We start from the raw sequence: 22,980 nt of genomic DNA on the forward strand, positions 1-22,980 counted from the left end.
CTGGACACCCTTTTAACCGATCCTTTCTATCGTGTATATAGTCGTTAATCCGTTCCCGCTCACTATCTCATCCTAATAATATTTGTGGCTTCTTTCGCCAAGAAACATTGTTAATTAATTCATGGGTTCGATTGGGTCAGTTGGGGGTTACCCGTTTGGACCGCTTCAAAGGTTAAGGCCAGTCCCCACATACATCGGCACGCTCCGACACTTTGCGGGGTTTGAGCAAGGATATTAGGAAGGGATATTAGGGCCTTGAATGAACACGGATTTCACTAATCTTAGTGCACAAGTTGAACGTCAGGTATGTATCCATTCGTATCTTATTATATTGCTCGCGAAACAGATTAACATCCCATATTAGACGACTTTCCAAATCCCTATTTCTGCACATGGCCGAAAGTGGATATTTATATAACAAAGCCAACCTCCCGGAGCAACTCCTTTTACCCCGTAACATATCCAACCCACACATGCGATACACCAATAGACCTCGACGAACGAAGCTTTGTTCAAGCATCGGCTTCGATCTTCTCGGTAACGGTGCCATCCTCCTGAACAACAATCTTGTCCACGTTCAGGGAGGCCTTGACGGGGTTGGGCTGCTGGTAAACCCACTCCAACTGTTCCAGAGTTCGGCCCTGGGATTCGACACTGTGGAAGTAGGAGTTAGCACGAAAGGGCTTTGACATGTGAGAGTGTAAATAAGAATCGGAGTAAGCGTACCAGAAGAAGTACCAGAAGACGGACTCGACAACGTCCCAGCCGACAAAGATCCAGAAGTAGTTGGTAGAGATGTTCGCGAGACCAATGGGTGTAGCAAACTGGCTGATGAAACTGATACTGCTGACCATGAAGCCTGACAGAGCCAAGCCCTTGGAACGAGTGGTTGTCTCCAGAGCCTCGGCCGGAATGACACCCTGGAGAGGAGTGTAGGTAAAAGAGAAGACCACGTTGAAAAGGTAGTAGAATGCAAGAGCGGCCTTGCCCTTAGTCTTGCCGATGAAACCGGTATTGGCGACTTCCTGGAGGATACCAGCATTGATGCCTAGGGCAACAGCGCATGCTATTTGTTGGTTAGCCGGGCTGGCCATGACGAAGATTTTGGGTGGCGGGGGGGACGAGACTTACCAAGAGTACCAAAAATAAGAACAGGGCGACGACGCATCCTGTCGGTAAAGTACACGGCGGTCAATGCACCCACAGCTGAGACAATAGAGTTGACGAGGTTAAGCAATAACTGGGTTGAGCTGGCTTCGTATCCAATAGCCTTGAAAATAGTGGCGTTGAAGTAGCCAAGACCGTTGCCAGACCACTGTCCAAAGACGGAAATCATGATAACCTGTGCGAAACGCCAGCGTCCACTCTTTGTCATGATGAATGGTCGGTCTAGCGAGTTAGGAACATTGGTTAGTTGCTATTGCGACAAATAGTGATTATATATTGGCATTGCAAAACTTACAATCCCACCATCTCTTGTCAATACCATCGATTCGAATACCTTCCTTCATTTCCTCAATCTCAAGACGGACCAATCGAGCGTTAGGGTCACCATTGCCGTGATACTTGACCAGGAATGCCTCTGCCTCTTCGTTCCGGCCGTTGGCGATGAGCCAACGAGGTGACTCAGGGATGAACCAAACAGATATAATGACAATAATACAGGCGAAGCACTGACAGATAAAGGGAATGCGCCACTGGTAGTTGTTGCCAATGAAGTTGGTACCGTATGTGATAGCGGCAGCAGGGATGGAACCACCGAACCAACCGCAGTTGTAGAAGCCTGTTCTAGCGTTAGAATTGATATAATGTATAATGTGTTCTTTTCGGAAAGATCAAGATACTCACCAACGGCTCGACCACGCCAGTGAGGCGGAGAAATTTCAACAGCATAGGCAGGAGCGGAGACGACCATGATTTGAATGCCGACACCAAGGACGAATCGACCGACAACGAATTGGGGCAGTGTCATACCACTGGCGATGATGACGGCTCCAATGATAATCACCCATCCGCCAATAAACATGCACTTGCGACGACCAAGCCTGTCGGAAATGATAGCGCTGACGGGAGTGCAGACAATAGAGCCACTGTGAACAATTCATATCAGTTGCCATAATGTGTGTAGAATAGAGAGAAAGCATACACTGTGTAAAGCGAAGTAACAACGGAGACCTTCGGGCCATCCATTCCGGTCTTGAAGACATTTTGATAATGGTCCATGGCGAGGATAGATCCCATCAGAGATCCTATACTTGGTTAGTAAATGGCATTTTCTAAGGTCTATCAAAGACTAACCATCATAACCGTTGGCACAGGCACAGCAGAATGCGACAAAGACACAGACTGTAATGGTCGCACCAAACGTTAGTGTCCGGGGAAGATATTTGCTGCATTAATCGAAAGGTTGTAACTTACAGTACAAGTGCAGGGATTCCTTGCTCCATCTTCTGATCTTGGTCTCTTCAATGGCAGCGAAAAGATCGGCCTGTATTGTTGTCGAGGTCTAGGTCAGTATTTTGCCTGTACACGTAGATTTTCAAAACTGACATTCTGGACCTCCTTGGTCTTTGCGCCGTGGCGCTTGATTGTCTCCCCATAGCCACCGATAACTCGAGCAGGGTCTTCAATGCCAGAGGAGATGCCATACACCTCCTCATCCGCCTTCTTGTCGTCCGACATAATATCGTTCCGCGAGTAATAAGATCGACGATCTCGGTAGATGATCCGGTCGGTGATAGACGGGACTGGCGCGATGAATCGTGAATTTCATGAACAGCGGGGCAGCAAGTGGTTCTTATACTGTTAGCAAGTCACCTCACTAAGTAAATTAACTAAATGACTATAATCCACTTTGGGAACGATTGGGTGGAGTCTCCGGTTCCCCAGACTCTCCACTGCCCTGTGACCCAGGACCCCTCTGTTGTCACCAGTAATAGACGCCTCCAGTTGGTGGCTTTTTCAAATAACTCCGCGTCCGGATTGGAATCGGACATTCCCCAATCATACCATTCTCCCCCCACCATAGTCACCATATTTCGATTCTCATATTGAAAGAAAATGGGGTCTGATTCCTGGATGATCGGCCCTGTATCCCGCTTAGTGAGACTGGAGAAACTTGGTCGAAGCGTCAAAGCTGTTGGGGCTAGCCCCTTTTCGAATGTATCTAGCTAGTCTCAATGCACAAGGAGAGAAGGAGGCTCGCAAACCTCAAATTCAAGGCCAAATACTTACTACAATAACTAGTTCGGGACTGATACTAGGTACATATTCACATGGCCTTCGCAATATTACTTAATTTACTCGACACGCCTCTTCATCTGAGTGGCGATGTGTCAATGTATTATTTTGGGGTTCTTTGGTCTATTTTAGCTTGACAACTTCACATGTTCTTTCCATTTACTAAAGTCGCATGGCTCAAAATTGCCTTTCTAATGATACCCTCAGTATCCCCATATTCAATCCCCTTGTCTCACGAAGGCGAAAAGTTAGAAACGTTGCACGGAGCTACTGTCAGCGCGGAGTCTGCCCCGTGCTGGATCCTTCACGGACTCCGGGGTGCTTCCCCCACAATCCACTAAACTGTTTACGGTCAACTTGACTTCTTTTATTAGCTGATGCTTTAGCTTATTCTCTTAGATTATGGTAGAAATCTGCCATTCCCTCGACCATTACGCTTCATCAAATTTCGGCCCGAATCTCCCATCAAATGTTCACCGCAAATACCATTCAATCTAAAGGGCTGACCGTGCGTTGCGTTAGGTTTGCATGAACAGCAATACAGAGATCAGATCGATCTCAACTCGCTTGACAGAGCGCCATTACGGTGGAGGTTGGACGGAAGACGAGAAACCATAATATCACAGCTCCGGGCCGAACTGAGAATTTCTGGAGGCGACACTTCCGGAACGGAGATGGCCACGGAGATGAATCATAAAAGCTCAAGAAGGGCGTAGGGTCATTTCAGCCACCCATACCTTCGTACAGAGGACGGACGCACGCCCCAGCGAGTCATTTCTCGGGGTCACCCGTGATTGCTTGGCAGTGGCGCTGACTGGGTGTTTCGCTAGGAGGCTGGGAAATTTGTGAGACCGTCTGCCAACCATTTATCGGTAAAAAAACTCCTGAATATTTAAGCGCACATCAAACGACGTTGTGGGAAGCAGTACAGGGTACAGAAGGAAATCTTAGAGGTGGATATTCTGGAGTTCTGGGGTCGGGTGTCCACTCGGACCAAAGCAAGCTAGCGAGCAACGAATCCCGACCCTCGTCGGGAATCAGCGGGCCTCGGCCCCTTTTTTTTCCTAATAGTCGGTCGACATGAGTGTATGGTCTTGGCGTACATAGTCTGTTGCTGTCTGGACGGGGCAAAAGGGTGGGCAAATTTCGAATATTAGCATACATTCATGCGGAATTGTTAATACCTTTTTCACTAGGACATATACTTCGAATACATCCTGTTTAGGCAAGAGATTAACTCTTCATACACCGACCAGATTAATTTTTAGAGGAGATTGAGTCAATATAGCATGTCTTTAGGTACAGAGTACTTTGTAGATGGATGTATTGAACCTACATCGGCGCCTAGAAGCTATCGATATTAAACTCTTCGCATCCAATCAATATTATTTAGGTATATTAGGCTGCTACAGGCTCCCGAATGTTTAACATGATTAGCTCCTAGCCGTATGCGGAATACTCCGTACGGAGTAAGTCATAAAGTCAAGCCTCGCTGGGCATTGGCACCGCGCTATGGAAGCCTATGATGACGAACCCAACGCTAGGAGTACGAACACACAGTCTACACGTCAACACGAACAAATCTCTACCTAGGTACTTTGCTTTTCACACCAACCCCGAATTAAGAACACGAAGTCCATCATTTAGAAATAAGCTGGGCTGATCACCAAAATGTGACAGATGAGCCAGTGCTCTACGACCTACGACCGGTTCCGATGGTCAGAAATATCTGCCAGGGGTGATCAACAACCTTGGAACCCTCCAATTGGCGGTGGCAAACTGGGATTAAGTCTCCCATAGAGCCATCAAAAGCAGGGGCGTTATTTCCCCCGATCTCTCTTGCAAGTTTCGCTCATATCATGGGTGAAGTTAACAAACCAGTGACATATTCTCTTAGTCGAAGGGAGAACCTACCTTTCCGGTGCTTCAGAAAAAAACTAGCCCCTCCGCTCATCAAGAATTCACGAACCCCGGCATCTCTTTTTTCTATTTTTGCGACTCTGCTAATTCTCCGAAACGATCACCTTTCTAGGGGAAATACCGTGACCATCGTGCAGAACTTTAGCAGAAATCACCCAGGAAGACTCTCCCCCATCACCCCTACTTGCAGAATATATTTCGCGCCCGGCGATATCCTCTAACGAACCACCGTTAACAATGTACCTCTCGAATTTTCCATGGCTGTGAAGTTGCCTTACAATTCTCTTTACCGGAGGGCAAGGTACGCAAAAATTACGGTAGCCATACTAGCATCCGGAAAGACTTAGGGTGCTCTAGCAGGACATGTTGCCCTTTGCTCAGGTGATTTCGGACTCTATAGCATATTTTGTCACCGGATACGAGGTCAAGCTACGACAGATGCTAGATACTATGCATCACAGTCTAGTTTTAGAACAAGACGGTTTATCGCTCATTTAGATGCAGAGCTATCTAGTCATATTTAGTCATATCCTTTCTTTGGGACGATTTTCCCCACACAAAGAGCGTTGAAAAGATAACTAGTAGATCTTTTAGAAAGATCAGCTTGACTTTAAATCTAAGTGGTTCATGATTTAGTTACTTAGTACGACAAACACTGGCATTCCCTTAAATTTGTCAGCACGTTAAGCTGGACGCCCTCAATACATTTACAATTACACAATATAAAACAAGCCTCGAACGCATCCATCCATGGATAACCACAGGATATAGAGCTTAAGAGGAAAGTCAGAAATCCAGTAAAATGAATCTTGTTTGATTAAAACGAGCTAGCATGGTTCACGGATATATTTTACGATTCTCCCCAACTTCCAAAACGGGAGCTTAGGAATATGTATCATTACATAGCAACTAAACGATACCCAGGTGTTTCCGCTAAATACCGATATTTACCGATATTTGTTACACGCGGTCTGCATGGCTCGAATTGCTGATTTCTCATCGATGCGAGCCAGTCGTCATTTTAGATCGGTCGTCATATCCAGAGTACTAGAGAGCGGTTGGTGGTTGTAGGCTGCGCTTTGAGGGGAAGTCTCGACAAGGCCAATATAAATAGGGTGGGTGATCTGCTGGCTCTTTATTCTCTTGAATCCAAGGTAACTTTGGATTCCGTATTTCGGCAATATAATCTTACTACAAAATCAGTACATTGAAACTGTCAATAATGCCTGCCCTATCAAGAACAGGCATCGTTTTAATCGACCCTTACAACGACTTCCTTCATTCAGATGGGAAACTCACCTCGGCTCTCAAAGACCTTGATGAGAAAAACACCATCAGTCACCTGAAAGAGGTAGTTGAAAATGCACGTCTCCACAGTGTTCCTATCTACTATGGTTTTCATCAGCAGTGGACACCAGACCACTACAACGGATGGAAGTATATGACTCCGAACCATGTCTTCCAGCAAGAAGTACGCTTATTTGAGGAGGGAAGTTTTGGTTCCTAGATCTATCAAGGCCTAGAGCCCAGACCCAAAGAATGGTGATGTGGTTGTGAGCCGCCACTGGTGCAGCGAGTAAGGAGCATTGCATGTTCAGATAGCATGCATGAAGACATTGATAACTTACCATCCTATATAGTTCGTTTTCGAATACCAACCTAGACTTTCAGTCGCGACAGCGTGAGATTAAGAGATTGGTTTTTGTGGGGTTGACTGCCAACACTTGTCTCAAGTCTACTACGCGCCATGCCTACGACTTGTAAGTAGCTAAGGATGAGCAAGCAGTTCTTTAGAGTATGATCGACTAATCGGCTGTTATTATAGGGGCTACCAGATGACAATGCTGTAAGAACTTCTCATTTCATTGAATCAAATCATATGGGTAACTGATACATTGTCCCAACAGGAAAGACGCTACTGCTTGGTGGTCGAAAGAGCTTACAGATGTGGCGACGGAGTTTGGCCATTGTTTGCCCAGGTCATGACAGTGAAGGATTGGGTGAATGAGTGCTCTTGATACGGATGATTTTGAGCATAGTCAGGAAACAGAGGGATGAAGGGACAATCTGACTAAGCTTAATATGCACTGCTTTGCTGGGTAAAGCACCCTGTATTCAACCACAGTATTCAAAACATGTATCACGACCTGCAGCTGACGACGGAGGTTTGATTTGTCATAATTCGGTCAAGACTTTAATTATTAATTGCTCAACCACGCGGAGACAGGTGACTCCCCGTTGGCTACCCCTAAATTTCAACCTAAACCCCTGAACTCTCTATCAATAACGCAATGCCGGCGAGGAATCCGAGAAAGGCGAAGGCGCAGCCGAAAAGCCCGACACGTGGTGTGCGAAGCAAAAGGCAACGCCGCGTGCTGTGCCCTTCGGAGACCTCTGAGATTGGCGATCAGGGCAATAATCGAGATGCCCTTCAAAATCAAACCCAAAGTATTGATTCGGATACAAATGAAGCAACCCGATCTCTTAATTGGGCTGTGATAGTAGCAAGTGTTGCTGAACAGCCATATCCTTCCCAAATACAACAATACAAAGAATGGAGAAGTGCGTACCGTTCTCTTTCGAAGAAATCTCAACGCATGCCCTTGAAAACTAAACCGCATATAGGAGCTGGTTCAAAGCGCGAGGACTACTGCTGCATCTGTCATGAGTCTGAGCATCTCGAGAATTGTCATACCTGCAAACTCGCATTCCATCGCGAGTGCTTACCCGCCGGCTGCGCACGTAATTCCTATGACCACCTTTTTTGTTTGATATGCGTCCGTCGAGGCTGGGACAAAGCACCTCCAGTGCTTACCCCACCTGCTTCTCCTCAGCCTGCCCCCGTCCAAGTTCATGATCCCCCAAGCCATGCATCCACGGGCACCAACGCGAATTCTGCGACGATTCCTCATCTACTAGATCCTGCACAAAATCTAGAACTGCAACAAGAGGGACTTCAGACCCAATCCACTTTAGGAGAATACGAGCCTAGCGCATTTGATCAAAATACAAGCGACGATGTGACATATCCGGGGCCTGCTGTTCAGACCGGTTCGGAGAGCCTCCAATCCGCTCGGCATAAACGAAAATTGCGGTATAGCACGCTGCCCCACGAGGTGGATGAATCGCCTACTATCCAGACTGCTACAGACAGCCCTCAAGGCAATCGAGGCGGGCGTAAATCGCGGTATAGCACACTGCCCAGTAATGTGGATGCATCACTTTCTGTGATATATCGGGAACTCGAATCAATCGCGATGCTCCGAGCAGAGATCCAGGAGCTGCGTACTCAAAACACTCAATACGCCCAAACCATCAAAATTCAGGAACAAACCCAAGTAGCTCTAAGGAGAGATCTGGGCATATTGCGAGAGAATGCCACCAACTCTGAAAGTACCACCAAGGAAATAAGTGAGCTTCGAGAAAGAAATGCAGCTCTAGAGGCCGAATTGCTGGTTTCAAAAGAGCAAACAGCTGCAGCAAAGGAACTAAAGGAAAGACTCGCGCATTTGCTCAACACCTAAGCCTCGAATTCCAAGTTTTCGTTTAGCCATTTCTAACACTAAATTGGCTTTTATTTTCTATGTGTATCTGGATGTTAGAGGGTTATTGTACAATAAGATGGGTCCATACATCCACCCCTGCATCCATTAATATGACTTTGGGAGATTTAGGAGCAGAAACTCAACCTATTGTCCAATGATTTCAAATACCTACATATGTATGTATGGAGGATATTAATGACTTTTCCTAGTGATTTTGGAATTTTTGTAATTGCCCATAGGGACGATGTATGATGTAACCGAAAAATAGCTTTAGGAAAGGGTTTTTTATTAGCAAGGGCGAGTTCTGCCTCCGTATAGACGGTTGTCTATGTTCCACTTATATTGTAACCCACACCATGAAATTGTTTGATGGGCATGGTAATTTGAAAACTTAGCATAGCCAGTTCATCATATGCTTGTTTCCGCAGTCCTCTGATCCTCATGGCATCTAGATGTTGACGAACTTCCCTCTGCCCTATTTGTCCTTATTGAGTTGGTCTGCCGCCTGGCAGTTTCTTCTAGCTATCGACATCAATTTAGCATTGAAATACCGAAGTCGGCAGCTACATGGCTATGAATTATTGGAAAGCTTCCTGTGGTGTCTTACATCTAGAAATTGTAAATAACATCCTTAAAAGGCATCTTTGTAGGAGACTCTCGACGTGGTATGCTATTTTATGGGCATCAAGAGAGCTTGCACTCTACTTGCAGTTGTTCCACATGCTACACTCAACTACTAACCGCCCACTAATGCAGTTTATTATGCCTTTGTTTATGAATGTTTAGTCGACATTCCTTCCCCGCCCCTCTCTTTGTGGCATGTTCCTAGTCTCCGTGAAGCTATATAAATGGATCTATGGCTAAGGCTTTATATACTCAAATATCTCTTGGAATATTTCCATATACCCACGAATGACACTGACATGGAAATCTATAGGCCGAATGCGCGGCAATTAGAGGCTGGGAGGTCCCCGTTTGAAGTTCTGCCTTAGGTATTGCCACAGATCACTAACGGTTTCGTCCTGGTATAGCCGGGACGGACTATTTCGATCCGTTTGTCGCCATCGTGAGCCACCAAGCATCCCCGACACTAAGTGCCCCCGATTTTCTAGCACCCTGCCTATCTACGATAGCCTGGCACTCGCGCCCACATCCACAGCGTATCTGGAATTTATACCCTAAGCTTGCCATGCTGATCACGACCTTGATATCTCCCATAGGTCACATGATCTGTCCCTATATAGTAGTAGCTTACTTCTCTCCTTCCCTCTAGTTTTGTACAACGGACAACACACACCGCCACAATTCATTACATTGCGCTGCTTCATGATCTCATCTACTCTGTAGACTCTAACATGCCTGCTAGTAGTAATTTTGATCATGCGATCTCCTGCCCAAAATGGTCAATTCCGGGGGATACAAAAAGACTAAGTTATAGACTCGGTGATATAGATGAAGCATGGTCATTTCTACAAAAATCAAATGCTGGCGGGTAAACCCAGCTAGGGCGAATAATAATGCTCGGGAGAGCTCCATCTCAAGATGATAGGTAGTAAGGGAACAACACACTGGGGCTTTTTTTTTTTTTTTTTTTTTTCAGGTATATTTTCTACCGGGATGTTGTAGAAGTAGTACAACATAGACTATAATAACGTTAATATTAGGCAACAAAAAGGACAGGGGTTCGGTAAACTTCAGTTCTACCTAAGTCCACAAGGTCCCTGCAGGCCGGGCACGTGATGGAGTCATTGGCTGTCGCGTGATATGTCGATCTGGGGATAGTAGCCTAACTCTAAATTTTAATCGTTTTGCTAATTTTGCTTAGTGATTTGAGCACGTAAGTTAGAGATAAGATCGTTTACAAGTTCTTCATCTTTCAAGTGTTTCTACTTAAATTGACCACCGGTCTCTGATTGGTTGTGTCTTTGAGTTCGGCGACCGCACCCGCCTAGTGACGTGACCGTGCAGATAAGATATTTGCCCAAAATATTCCGAACTTTCGACCTTCACTCTTCTCTCTTGGTATACCAGTTGGTTTAGAGGACTCATGCAGTCAATTTTCTTGCTGCTGGGCCTCTTTGCCGACGCCATCTCCGCCAGCCCCTTGGGGCAACAGCCGTTGGGCCATATTAGTCCAACGGAGCTCCCTGGGCAGCTGGTGGAGGGTTTGCGCAAACCTGTACGCGGACGATTCTTGCATATAACTGGTGAGGGGACAGTTCTCTACGTTCGTGTTTCTGTGGTGTGACCCCATGCTGACCAACAGATTTCCATCCCGACCGCCTCTACAAGCCTGGGACCACGATCGATCGCTCGTGCCACCGTGGTAACGGCCCCGCGGGGTATTTTGGTGCTGAGGGCACAGAATGCGATTCACCCCTATCACTTGTGAATGAGACATTTCGCTGGATCGAAGAAAATCTGAAGGATGAGATTGATTTTGTGATTTGGACCGGCGATTCTGTCCGACACGACAATGACGAAAAGCTCCCTCGCACGGCAAATGAGATAATGGAATTGAATGCATTCTTGTCTCAAAAATGGATTAGCATTTTCGGTGGTGAGGGAGTTCGTGAGACCTCGAATGCCGGGCCCAAGATGTCGATCCCTGTGATCCCGACATTTGGTAACAACGATATTATGCCCCACAACATCTTCAACGAGGGCCCGAACAAATGGACAAAGCGCTTTTCAGAGATATGGAACCAATTCATCCCAGAAGATCAGCGTCATACCTTCGTTGAGGGCGGTTGGTTCACCACAGAGGTGGTCCCCGGTCGGCTCGCGGTCATCAGCCTAAACACCATGTACTTCTTCGATTCCAACAGTGCAGTTGATGGATGCAACGCCAAGTCGGAGCCTGGATACGAGCACATGGAGTGGCTGCGGGTGCAGCTGAAAATCCTGCGTAGTCGCAACATGAAAGCCATCCTCATGGGTCATGTTCCCCCAGCCCGGTCGAGCGAGAAAAAGAACTGGGATGAGACATGCTGGCAAAAATATACGCTCTGGATGCACCAGTACCGTGATGTTGTTGTCGGTAGCTTTTACGGCCATATGAACATCGATCACTTCATGCTTCAGGATAGCAACAAAGTCAAGATTGATTCCAAGGCTGATGGGAAGGTGTCAATCAACTCAAAAACCGACTACCTCCAGTCGCTCCGAAACGAATGGTCCTCATTGCCATCTCCTCCGTCGGGCCTTTTCGACGACCTTGGCTCTATGTCGAATTTGGAAGGTCTCTCAGAAGTTGAACCGGCAAAGAAAGACAAGAGGGGTAAAAAGAAGGAAAAGAAGAAGCAAAAGTTCTTGGACAAGATTGGAGGCCCATGGGCAGAACGATACAGCGTATCGCTCGTAGCTCCCAGTTTGGTCCCGAACTTCTTCCCCAGCCTGCGCGTGGTCGACTACAATGTCACGGGACTGGATGACGGTGCACACGGGGTGGAATTGTTCACACATGAGGTTGACGATACCACTTTCGGACTCGACCATGCTGTGGTTGATACACCGGAAACCAGCGACAATTCTCTGGTTGCCCCCGAAATTCAGAAGAAGAAGGGCAAGGACAAGAAAAAGAAACCCAAGTTCAAAGTCCCCGAGCCCCCATCCTCAACCGCTCCTCCGGGCCCTGCATACTCGAACCAAGCGTTCACCTTGCTTGGCTACACTCAATATTACTCGAATCTAACAAAAATCCACGAACAAATCGCGGCAGGCGAACGAGGCGATGATCCTCGTATCGACTATGAGATCGAGTACACCACAAATGATGACGTGTATCAAATGAAAGACCTGACAGTGCGCAGCTTCTTCCAACTCGCAGCTAGAATTGGCGAGGAGGATGCTGAAGAAAAACAGACCGACGTCAATAGCGAAGGCGCTGGTTGGTCTGTTGCTAAGAAAAAGCCAGTGAATAATGTCTGGGAGGCTTTTTTGAGGCGCGCATTTGTTGGATTCCCAGTTGATGACCTGGATGAATAGGGTAGTTTTACTTTAGCGTCTTTCTTTTCTCTTCGGATACTTTTGCATTCACGATACATAGGTTGCATCCCAGGCTTATACAGTGGAGACTTGTGCTATCACAAGGTGTTATTCTAGACTATGGCCATTGTTCAATGTTGGAAATGGAACACAGGATTGAAGTAAAAGTACAACCAGATCAAATAAAAAAAAAACCAAATTATCACGTTCTACAATTGTCTGCAAGTTTTTACAATTCTACAATAGACTTGTCTAATTGGGCGATCAGCAAGGGCATCTGGCGGTGTAACAGGTTGGATACTGTATCTTTGGGAACACAACGTCAACAGAACTTCAGTACATCAATGTATTGTTTGATATTTCCTTAGGTACATACAACATAGGTGTTGTACAATGATCGCTGTAAACTTGTTACTTCCATCACATCACATAGGTGGATTTCCATCGCGACCACAATACCTCCAATGCCCACAATCACAGCCACTGCCAGCGTGGCAGTCCGTGCTAGCAGGGGTTAGATTAATGCCCAGGTACATTCAGAGTAGTCTAGCCCGAGGACTTGGGCACTTAGCTGGAGAGGATGATCCTGGAATTAGTAAATTCCCAGCCAATCTGCGATGCTGCCCTGGTAGGTTTTTTCTTTTTTTTTTTGCCTTGAGCCGCTGCCACGTAGCAAGCCCGTCATCGCCATTTAGTTAACAGGCCTCGAGTAGACATCGCACGGAAACCCCAAACTAGTGCAGGACAACACAGCATTCGATAGATTGTTGTAGAGATGGCTTGCCACTGGGGATCCCAATTGCATAAGCCCTAGTAGACCTTATACAAATAGACCTCCACTTCTAGCACATCTGTAAACAATTTTGTACAATTCCATTTCTACAATTCTGTTGATTATTGTGGGACTACAAGACAGACTAGTAAATAATTACTATACAGTACTCCATCCTTACGCATATCTTCCAACCCAATCTCTTCGTCATATCAGGGGAAATCTCCACACAAGCATGACCTTGCATTTCTACGTCGAAAATCTTTCAATTTTCTGATTCTCTTATCCGTGGACTTTGACTCCTTACAAGCAGCTCTAACACTTACAATAACAATTCTAACCCCCCAGTGGGCCTAGCTCGAGCCCCCGAGCTAGTAGCTTCATACCCGAGACACAGTCCCCCAATTCCCAATTCCTTCCCCGCACAGACTTCGCTGGCACCCAAAACCGTCGCATTTCGCCTCTGACCCCCCTACTTTGCCGGCCACACGATGCGTCAAGTTTACTTGCAATCCAGCCACGAGCTCCGTCACTCCATCATCTGCTCCTTGCATTGTTAGCCGAATTCCCAGCCACGATACAGCGTGAATACGACATTCGGAACTCAGCCGTCACTAGACCGAAACGGGAAATCTTGAGATTGATCGGACAGCGTTGTTCCGCACTGTGTCTACAACATACAATTGGAACGTTATATACTTGGTTGTCGCAATTGGATTTGCTACCCCCGGAACGAAAGCCCATTGGCTGCGATATCCTCCGCGGTCTGAACAGTCGCCCCCTCGGGTCCCGCCGAACCTTGCAGCTTGCCGAACTGGCTGCTCTCAGTTTCGGATATTCCGTGTATTTCGCCTTTTAGATTTGGCACGTCGCTGGAATAGTCTGAGCTTTTGGTGCGCCAAGATCCTGATTTCGGAGGTCAATTGGTCCGTGGCTTGGGAATACGCCCGTGGTTGGAGCATGATTCAGTCGCTGCGTTTGGTTCTCATTTGAAATTCTGTTTGCGCGCTTTTCAGTAAGTCCAAGCTGTCTTCGCCCATTCCATTCTTTTTTTCAAGTATCCCTAGCTTCACGATTGGGTTTTCTTTCGGTCAATTGGTCTTCTCCGAACCTCCACTCCGCCTATTGCTTGAGACCAATTCTTGAGACCAGTGACCAATATGGCTGACTCTATCTGCCCAGACTCCCCAATTTCTGGGTCGTGGGTTTTATGGATGGCCTCCTCCGAAGTGGACCAGAAAGCCCTGGGCAATTTCGCCGCCGTCATGAGCCTCGAAAATCCCCTGCTCTCGGCAATGCTATACAAAATCCTCGGCGTCTCCGTTATGCTATCAAAAAAGCTACTTAGAGCCCGCAAGCTGCGGCGCCTTGACACAACACGTGAAACAAGATCCCTCCAGCTGTACCATCACATCATATGGCTCTCCCGCGAAGGCCTACTCATACTGGAGGGCTACATCCTTCCCAGGGTAGACAGGTTTGTTGAGCTAAAAGTGCTCGCCTACAAACTCCGCGCTTCCTTCTACCATATTTTCGTCCTATTCCACAGTCGCCCAATCTTCACCCCCGACAGCGACATACCAACCCGCTTCGAACATGACTCCATATACGGCGCAGATGCCCTAACCGCCCTCGGCGTCTCAGACACCTACAAGTCTAAAATGAATACGACTTCAACGCCAACATCCCGCCCTCCGGGCCTACCAGTAATGCAACCAGTCCAGCCACCTGAACCAATCTCCTCCTTCCTACTCCCCCCACTAGACTACACAGCCACAGCAACGGCGTGCTTCAACCGCGCATCAGCCCTTTCCGACAAACTTCTACCAGGCTCACACCCTCTCCGTCTCTCCGTCAAACTCGAATACGCAGCATATCTATACGACTGCCTTCAAGACCCCGTCGCCTGCCGCCGCCTCGCAAAACAGGCCATCGCAGATGTCTACAATGCCCAAGAGGGCATGGACGATGAGAGCTTCGAAGACGCCGCAGAGATCGTGAGCGTGTTGGGCAAGATGGTCAAACGCGGCGGGAAGCCCAATTCCAGTACTGGCACTCCCGGGAGCAGTATCTCCCGCGGTGGTGGCTCACACAGTCGCAGTAGTCGCTCGCCTAGTCATCTCGATATTAGTGTGCCGACTACCGTCTCGCCAGTCCCGGTTACGAAATCTACGCCTGTTGACGGAGCTCGTGTGGGAATGAGCCAGCCGGCTATTCATGATGCTTCTATGACTAATCCGATTTGATGGAAATGGAAATGCGCATGATTAATAAAAAACTGGTGCTTCAATACTTGTCATTGTTTTCTGGCATGTATTGCTTCTATATATGATGATTTATTGCTTTTCTTTTGGTTTCTGCTTTCACTAAGCATGTGTGTACATATACATTATGCACCTCTTTTGATTTTGTAGATATACGCTACACTTTGATGACCGTCATTGACTATTCACGAAGGAATGACATGTTTTGCGCTCTATGAATTCAATGACGCTGCGTTGTACAGATTGTTGTAGAGGTGGTCATACTTATCACCACGCCACGTACATGTGAAATTTTAAAAGAGAAGCAAACATCATATACTGCAGTTTTTTCTTTGTCCTTTTTTTTTTACCTATGCCAATAGTTCAGTGCTATAAAAGGCGGCGTGGGAATCTCTTGATTCCATTTTTGTTCTGTCATGCCTGCTTGACATCCATCTATCCCTCAGTCTGAGGTCACTAGGAATGATGACCTTTATATCAAATATCCAATCTATCTATATACCATGATCCCGACATTCTCAAGCTTCCATCCACTGGATACCACAACCCTGGTGTAGCTGATGCCCAAAAGCTTGTGTTTCTCAATATCTCCAGCACCACAGCATAAGCCTGCACATCTCACTTTTATTCTGAGTGCGGTATGGCTTCCAGGGGTGGGAACTACAAACTTTGGAAAAAACTAACAACAACAGCTGATGTCTAGCCAAGACTCACCGTAACGCAATAAGAGCAGATCTTCAGCTAGCCCTGAGACAAATTTTACGCAGATGGGCCGCTGTAAAGCCAACGTTTATGACTATCTCTACTTGGCTCGCCGGTTCCACTCGTCGCTCCACGAGGGGCGCAATCCGACGCGATGATTTCCTCCACAGTCCAGTACTAAAGGCGAGGAAAGATAGAACATATGCTCTTGCTTTTGCTCTTGCTCTTGCTCTTGCTCTTGCTCTTGCTCTTGCTCTTGCTCTTGACTATGGGATGTCTGACTTGAGAGTCTTAGATGCTCAGAAAGAAGACTTTGACGCCTCTACCAGAGAGCAACTCTGAGACGCTTTGTGGGACCTGGCAATTGCATATGTGATGGGGTCTGTCAAAGTTGCTTTAGCGACCGTGACAGATTTGGTGTAGTGAGTATTTTCTTGGGTCTTTCGTATCATTTCTGTTGTGGGTTGTGCTTATTTCGAGTGCCCTTATAGCAGTATGAAGTTATACGCGTGCACCGGTTCGAACTTTATATATTTTTAGCGTGAGTGGTCCGATTTCAGGGTTAGACAGGAATCCAGACTTGGAGACACTGATAATAATAACCTCGTTTACAGCATTAAGGATATCTGGCTGCTGTGATGTTGTTGTGGTTTTCTACGCTGCTTTGGCTTCCTCGGTCAACTCTTATGCGAAGGCCTATACCCTAGTAGGCAAGAAGTGCGGAAGTCTTGCGGGTCTTTTTTGCTTTTGTTTCCTTTCGTTTACGGGATTTCTCATATTTCGAGGGATCCACCTAACTAGTCCGATGTGACAACGACGCCTCTCATTGTCATATTTTCTGAGGTCGCACACCAGACTTACCCTTGAGATACCCTGAGATCGTGGGCCTGGGTTTAGACATCGGATATTAAAGAAATGCCACCACACAGTGACTCGATCTGAGATCCGAAAGCAACCGAGCGACATCTTATGCAAGTTTCATCCACGCTTGCTCCTTGTATTAGTGGTACAGCGCACCCAAAACCCGTTCTGGTTGTGCAGCCTTCAATTCAACTCTTTCGTCTGGTTGCCATTCCTACTTTAGGGTTGGCATGGTACCTTTTCCTTCTTTTTTCCAGGTAGAGAATCCGGAAATGGGCTAAGCTTCAACATCCCCCCGGATACTCGGCTAAGGGCCTCAATTTGGTGCTCCTTCTTTTCGCTGTGTGGAATGAAATGGAAGACAAGGACTTCGAAATGGTCCTTTGTAAGCAGTTCATCGTCGCTATAAACGCAGTTCTCAATGCAAGGAATTTGTCGGCACCCTTGATACTAGTTATAACTTATCATGTTGTATGGGCGAGGGTTGGGATAAGTTGGTGTAGTTCAGGCTAAATATAAACGTGGAAATGTCTATACGAACGTGGATATAGATGAAGGAACTGATGTGCTGGGGTTACTCCAGTTTTGCGACCCCAGTGGGTAATGGTGTATATCCCAGAATCTGAATGAATCATTACTAATTTGTTTATCCTTTCAGCATGTCACCAAGCTGGCTATAGTGCATGGGTAAACCATTGTTATAATATTATTCTCTGTCATCCATTCTCCATTCCAAGGTTGTGCACCACGTATTCTTTGGTCCGCTGTCTTACCCAATTTTAGACAGTACACCAAAGAAGGAATGTTCGGCGATGTACGAGAGGCAACAGCCCTAAATAGGAACATAAGGGGAAGACATAGCGTACTCCATTGGCCAGGCATAGATGATTGAATGAGTGTCAAATGATATCAGTAGGGTTGTGCACGTGGTGGATCATGATGCTGATCTGTTGCTATTATTGTCCGTCGGTGGTTGCCTCGAGCGATGAGCTTGGCTCACATCACATCGTGCATGGGAAGTGTAAACTCGAAGCTAATATTGCATGAATAAATATGATGATGAAGCCGCCTGGGATAAATCAGGGAAACTCGAGACAAAATCCTGGTTTTCCTATTTTAGGGTGGTCGACACGATGTGGCTAGGGATATTGACGGCCAATATTCGAGTCGGGGAAAACTCCGAACTGTTAAAATGCGAACAACGTGGGAGAACGTTGTTGAATCTACCAAGGGACTTGGTGATTTTCTACACTTGGATCAAACGGTATATCAGGTGAAGAGTAAAGCTCCTGCAAAGAATACACAGTGATTATTTTTGGCTATACGTAAAAAGGTTCTCTGTACGCTTTATTCATTTTGCCTCCGTGTACGTTTAAAAAGACATTTGAGAGCTATCTCACATAACATATATATCGTCTGGACCCAGGCAAATCCGGATATCAGGACCATTATGTGTGCAGATTGCCCTTCCAACTATCTAATCCTCGGCTAACAGAAGCATATAAAAATATGGTAAAGACCTCGTACGACGAGGCCGAAGAACAATTCATCAAAACCGATGCAATTAACTTCCACCCATTGGCTCTGAAGCCATATAAGGACCCGGATGAAGCAGCGACGATGTGAACATCGCCATGATGAAACTAAGCTGAGAACACTTCGGGCAGGTGGTGACCGCCATTACGCTTTCACATTATGCTCTAAAGTAAGATAGACACCCTGTGGGGTAAATCCAGAATGATTACTCTATATATCCTAAACCATGTGGGACGCTGGTCACTTAGTGACACGGTGAAGTAACCTTAGAAGGCTCCTCGTTTGTTATTGTAAGATAACAGCTGCGCTACTCACTCAAGATATCCATAGAGTTGTGACGGGAGTGGAGTATTAACCGGTTGCCTCGGGCGATGGACTGGGCTCATATCATAGCATGTATGAGGGGTATTGCAAAAAATAATAAATAGCCTGATCGACTAGGGCTGAAATAAGCCTGAAATGACCAGGGAAGTGAAGTTGGAAAATCCGGTTTTCCTGTTTTGAAGTGATCGACCCGTTGCCAGGGACAGTGGTGCCTTAGGCCAACATTTTTGGAAGGGAAAACTTCCTGTCAAAAGGGGGCCAACGTGGGAAACATTCTTCAACGGTTGAGTATAGAGGGGATTCTGTACACTTCAGATCAAACGACAATATTTCGAATAAGTCCAAGTTATTGTACAACGGTCATCGACGTCATACTCTCAGTCTGTGCGAGACTCGAAAAAAAAAGAGCGGCTAAGAAATCGCATCCACCTACCCCGAGGGCTCCTTATCGCATTTCATTCGACTATTAACCCGTCGAATCCACTTGAATCCACCGCATCTCTAATTTCCTCTCTTTTCTCTTCACCTCAGCGCCTACACATCTTCTCGGTGACATTTCAAATATATCAGCCCCTCCTACGCGTTGGCGCGTTACTCTGCAGAAACGCTGCATCCCACGGAAGTTGCATTGAAACGCGAAACCCCCGAGCTTATTCCCTCCATGGCCTTGAAATTGACATTTTTACTTAATACTCCCCAATTCCCGTGAAGCCTGCACCTTAACACACCTTTTGGAAGCTCCCGGACGGAGTCAGGGAGCAGGGACAATGTGGTCCGGCTTGGATAAACCTGGCGCTCTCCCACTCCTGATCCTGATTGTGTTCTCGCTGCTCACGTTGGTGCCATCACTACCGAATCTGTATCACTCCAAGTTTGCAGACTTCAGCTTCTACACCGGTGCAGCTCGTCGTATGTCCCCATTCCTACCAAGCTCAAGTTCATTCGAGTTAACTAACCAATTGACTTTCCAGAGATCCCTCTCCTTCAAGATAGTGTCACTGAATTAGCACCGAAAGCACACACCCTCAACGAGCCTCACAAATCATGGATTCTTACAGCGTCACATCGATCGCGAGGAAATCGCCCACCGTTTACCGCACGCATTGGCAGTGCCGCTGTGGTCCCAGCCGGCGAAACGAGCATCGCAAATAAAAGTCGACTTTCATCGTTCACGCGCGAATCCTCATTTTCATTCAGTCGCAAAGCCCGCGCATTCAGAACCTACTTCATTCAGCAATTAGACGACTACCCGTTCCTCACGTCATTCTCCAACCGCAGCCTAGTTGCACACTCGATGCATCCATATCCTACCATCTCCATGAACGAATCTCTCCCAACATCCGAAAACAATTCCCCACCAAGCATGCCGTCATATAATAATTCCTCCGACACCATCCAGGAGCCACTACTGCCCTTTCCTGCCTACCTCCGCGATATGTGTCAGCAGGCCTGCCATATCACCATTGATTTTGGAAAACGCGTCAGACTCCACGGAGCAAATTATGCGAAATCGATCTCCCTCCCGGAGTGGATCACAGGGGCTCCCACATCATTAATACCCAACCCCACAATTCCCAACGCCGCCTCAGATCAAGATTCATTCACCCCATCCGAGCAAGCACCGCACCAACAAACAGTTGGCGCTGAGGATTCCACCGATGCTGCCGCCGGTCGGCACTCGCAGGAACTCCATGGAAGCTGCATGGCTGTTGTTATCGGTCTTGTTGCAGGCATCATGTGGTTCTAGAGCAGACTGTCATGGGTTCTGCTGCTTCCATGTTTGTCCGCTGATATGTGTGATGACCTTGCTTGTCTTATTTGGTTTGGCGCAATGTATTAGATACGTGTAGACAATTGGGCCGGTAGCTCTGGTTTAGCCTCCTGTTGGAATCTAATAATCACATTTACCATATTTCGTCACCTAAAAGAATTCTTAACGGGCTCAGATTCTATTTTACCTAATAGAATCTGAGCCCCCTTTTTTACCAACCATTCCACTGGAAAAGCCCAGTAATGACGCCTATATCCGTCTGAAACGAGGGAGCCGTCAGTAACTGCCCACGAAAGGCAATGACCGGAGAACTTCGACTACAGCACTTTCACCCTTCCACTCGGCCAAATATGCGGTTGCTCCCCTTGAGGGTTCTCCAGATGGGGTGGTATTCTATGTTTGACCGAGAACATGACTGAAAGAGTGATCCATTTGCAGTTGCACAATGAAGATGGGAATCCCACCTGTGCGACCAAGGCGGCTTTGTGCGTACGCCTTGGCCGCGTATATCCTCTCAATTGGGACATCCTTTGGTTCGATTATTTTCAAGAAGGGGCCTATCGTCTACATGGGGATTACTATGATATATGATGAAGTACAATTGAGTGGTCTATCATCCTTTATGGACGTGATCTCCCCCGCCCAAGGCATGGCTTGTAGGAACTAACGGAGTTTTCATCTTAACTCCTTGATAGGTTTAAGAAAGTATATTCCTACTATATTCCATCATTTTCTACTTACTCATCAAAAATTATTGAAGAAACAACCTGATGGACTTGATACTTGATGACATTAGGCTAACCCGATATGGTAAGGCATGGGCTCTAGTGGGGTCCTTGGACGCTGGTTGGTCCTTCCGAACTATACCAGCAATACATTTGAAAGGCACTTATTCCCATTATTACCGAGAGGAATATAAAGCGGACCATTGCATCTCATTGAAATGGACGATAGATAAATCAAATCTCCTTTGCTTTCTCCATTACTCTAAATCTTTATCCTCGAACACCTTCACCCAATAAATCCAACAATCAAGTACTCCGCTCTGAGATCGTTCAAGAGAAGTATGGCAAGGCCCTTGCTGGAAAGACAGGTAAGTCTAAATTCCTATCATCTATAAAAGTTTATGGTGCTGATGAAGCGTCTTCCTTTCGTAGTGCTCATCACTGGCGTTTCGACGACTCCACTGCAGGCGAACTTGCACTTCAACTTTCCGCTGCCGATCCCAAGCTATTCATCCTGAGCGCCCATGCCGAAAGTCAAGGATGGCAAGAGTTAGAGAAAGGATTAAGTCAACCAAGCCAAATGTGGAAACTCGCTTTCCCAACTTGAACCTGAGTGACTTGAACGCCGTGCGAAATGCTGCCGGGGACCTGAAAGATGTGTCTCACATCGACCCCTTTGTCTGCGTCGCCGGTGTAAATGTTCCCGCCTTTCAGCAAGACAAAATATGGGCTTAAGAGCCAAATGGGAGTCAACTACCTGTCGAACTTCTTACTTGTGAAGTTGCTTCTGCCGAAGATCTGTGCTGCAGGACCCGATTTGTCTGTGGTTATCATAGCTTCGGCCATAGTCAAACAAGGGAAGATGCACTTCGATGACTTTAATTTCAATGTGAGTTTGATTCACGGACTATATTTAGCAGCGCTGACATTCTGCTTCCTTGTAGGATGACCAAGCATACGACCCTATGGTCGCATATGGCTAGTCGAACGCTGCGAGGGTTATGTTTGCCAAGAGACTGGGTCAGAAGTTGAAGAGCGAGAAAATTCATGTTTTCAGTATTGATCTTGGTGGTACGCCTTGGTTCTTCCTCCGATTCGATGGATGTACCTGGCAAACATTAGCTGTTCAAACTTGTCTGCAACGACATTGCCCTCCCGAATTTTCGGACCAGGTCGCCGAATGGAAAAATGCCGGAGGTATGTGTAGCCCTCTTGATTGTCTCATTTATTCTTAGCCGGCCTCTTTAGCCATGGTTGACATGGATGGAGAGCCAATCGAAATTCCCCCGTGGACTACTACCTCAGAAGGAGCCGCTACCGTCATCATGGGAAT

The 22,980-nt window shown here is 46.8% G+C and overlaps 9 protein-coding genes across 9 annotated transcripts; 8 read left to right on the forward strand and 1 right to left on the reverse strand.

The window, feature by feature from the left end:
• Positions 1-512: 512 nt before the first annotated feature.
• On the reverse strand, positions 513-2,682 carry N7537_011601 (uncharacterized protein; the record flags this gene model as incomplete). The annotated part of the gene is made up of 9 exons (XM_056902655.1): positions 513-654; positions 727-1,066; positions 1,132-1,389; positions 1,463-1,783; positions 1,849-2,090; positions 2,147-2,249; positions 2,299-2,346; positions 2,419-2,488; positions 2,551-2,682. 9 exons carry the CDS (start codon positions 2,680-2,682, stop codon positions 513-515), a joined length of 1,656 nt encoding a protein of 551 aa, XP_056747942.1.
• Positions 2,683-6,382: 3,700 nt separating this feature from the next.
• Positions 6,383-7,146, forward strand: N7537_011602 (cysteine hydrolase family protein; the record flags this gene model as incomplete). Its single annotated transcript, XM_056902656.1, has 5 exons — positions 6,383-6,631; positions 6,684-6,736; positions 6,801-6,920; positions 6,986-7,006; positions 7,068-7,146. The coding sequence occupies 5 exons, from the start codon at positions 6,383-6,385 to the stop codon at positions 7,144-7,146; spliced, it is 522 nt and encodes a 173-aa protein (XP_056747943.1).
• Positions 7,147-7,451: 305 nt separating this feature from the next.
• N7537_011603 (uncharacterized protein) lies at positions 7,452-8,684 on the forward strand (the record flags this gene model as incomplete). Its single annotated transcript, XM_056902657.1, has 1 exon — positions 7,452-8,684. One exon carries the CDS (start codon positions 7,452-7,454, stop codon positions 8,682-8,684), a length of 1,233 nt encoding a protein of 410 aa, XP_056747944.1.
• A 2,068-nt stretch (positions 8,685-10,752) lies between these two features.
• On the forward strand, positions 10,753-12,692 carry N7537_011604 (endopolyphosphatase; the record flags this gene model as incomplete). The annotated part of the gene is made up of 2 exons (XM_056902658.1): positions 10,753-10,912; positions 10,972-12,692. 2 exons carry the CDS (start codon positions 10,753-10,755, stop codon positions 12,690-12,692), a joined length of 1,881 nt encoding a protein of 626 aa, XP_056747945.1.
• Positions 12,693-14,624: 1,932 nt separating this feature from the next.
• Positions 14,625-15,710, forward strand: erg27 (the record flags this gene model as incomplete). Its single annotated transcript, XM_056902659.1, has 1 exon — positions 14,625-15,710. One exon carries the CDS (start codon positions 14,625-14,627, stop codon positions 15,708-15,710), a length of 1,086 nt encoding a protein of 361 aa, XP_056747946.1.
• Positions 15,711-16,520: 810 nt separating this feature from the next.
• N7537_011606 (uncharacterized protein) lies at positions 16,521-16,772 on the forward strand (the record flags this gene model as incomplete). Its single annotated transcript, XM_056902660.1, has 1 exon — positions 16,521-16,772. The coding sequence occupies one exon, from the start codon at positions 16,521-16,523 to the stop codon at positions 16,770-16,772; it is 252 nt and encodes an 83-aa protein (XP_056747947.1).
• A 1,711-nt stretch (positions 16,773-18,483) lies between these two features.
• Positions 18,484-18,917, forward strand: N7537_011607 (uncharacterized protein; the record flags this gene model as incomplete). Its single annotated transcript, XM_056902661.1, has 2 exons — positions 18,484-18,555; positions 18,810-18,917. 2 exons carry the CDS (start codon positions 18,484-18,486, stop codon positions 18,915-18,917), a joined length of 180 nt encoding a protein of 59 aa, XP_056747948.1.
• A 369-nt stretch (positions 18,918-19,286) lies between these two features.
• Positions 19,287-19,621, forward strand: N7537_011608 (uncharacterized protein; the record flags this gene model as incomplete). Its single annotated transcript, XM_056902662.1, has 2 exons — positions 19,287-19,316; positions 19,352-19,621. 2 exons carry the CDS (start codon positions 19,287-19,289, stop codon positions 19,619-19,621), a joined length of 300 nt encoding a protein of 99 aa, XP_056747949.1.
• Positions 19,622-19,918: 297 nt separating this feature from the next.
• On the forward strand, positions 19,919-20,898 carry N7537_011609 (uncharacterized protein; the record flags this gene model as incomplete). The annotated part of the gene is made up of 2 exons (XM_056902663.1): positions 19,919-20,060; positions 20,123-20,898. 2 exons carry the CDS (start codon positions 19,919-19,921, stop codon positions 20,896-20,898), a joined length of 918 nt encoding a protein of 305 aa, XP_056747950.1.
• Positions 20,899-22,980: the final 2,082 nt, after the last annotated feature.

This window comes from Penicillium hordei, assembly GCF_028827395.1.
Source record: "Penicillium hordei strain IBT 12815 chromosome Unknown utg000006l_segment0_segment0, whole genome shotgun sequence".
In the NCBI taxonomy this organism is placed as follows: Eukaryota; Fungi; Ascomycota; class Eurotiomycetes; order Eurotiales; family Aspergillaceae; genus Penicillium; species Penicillium hordei.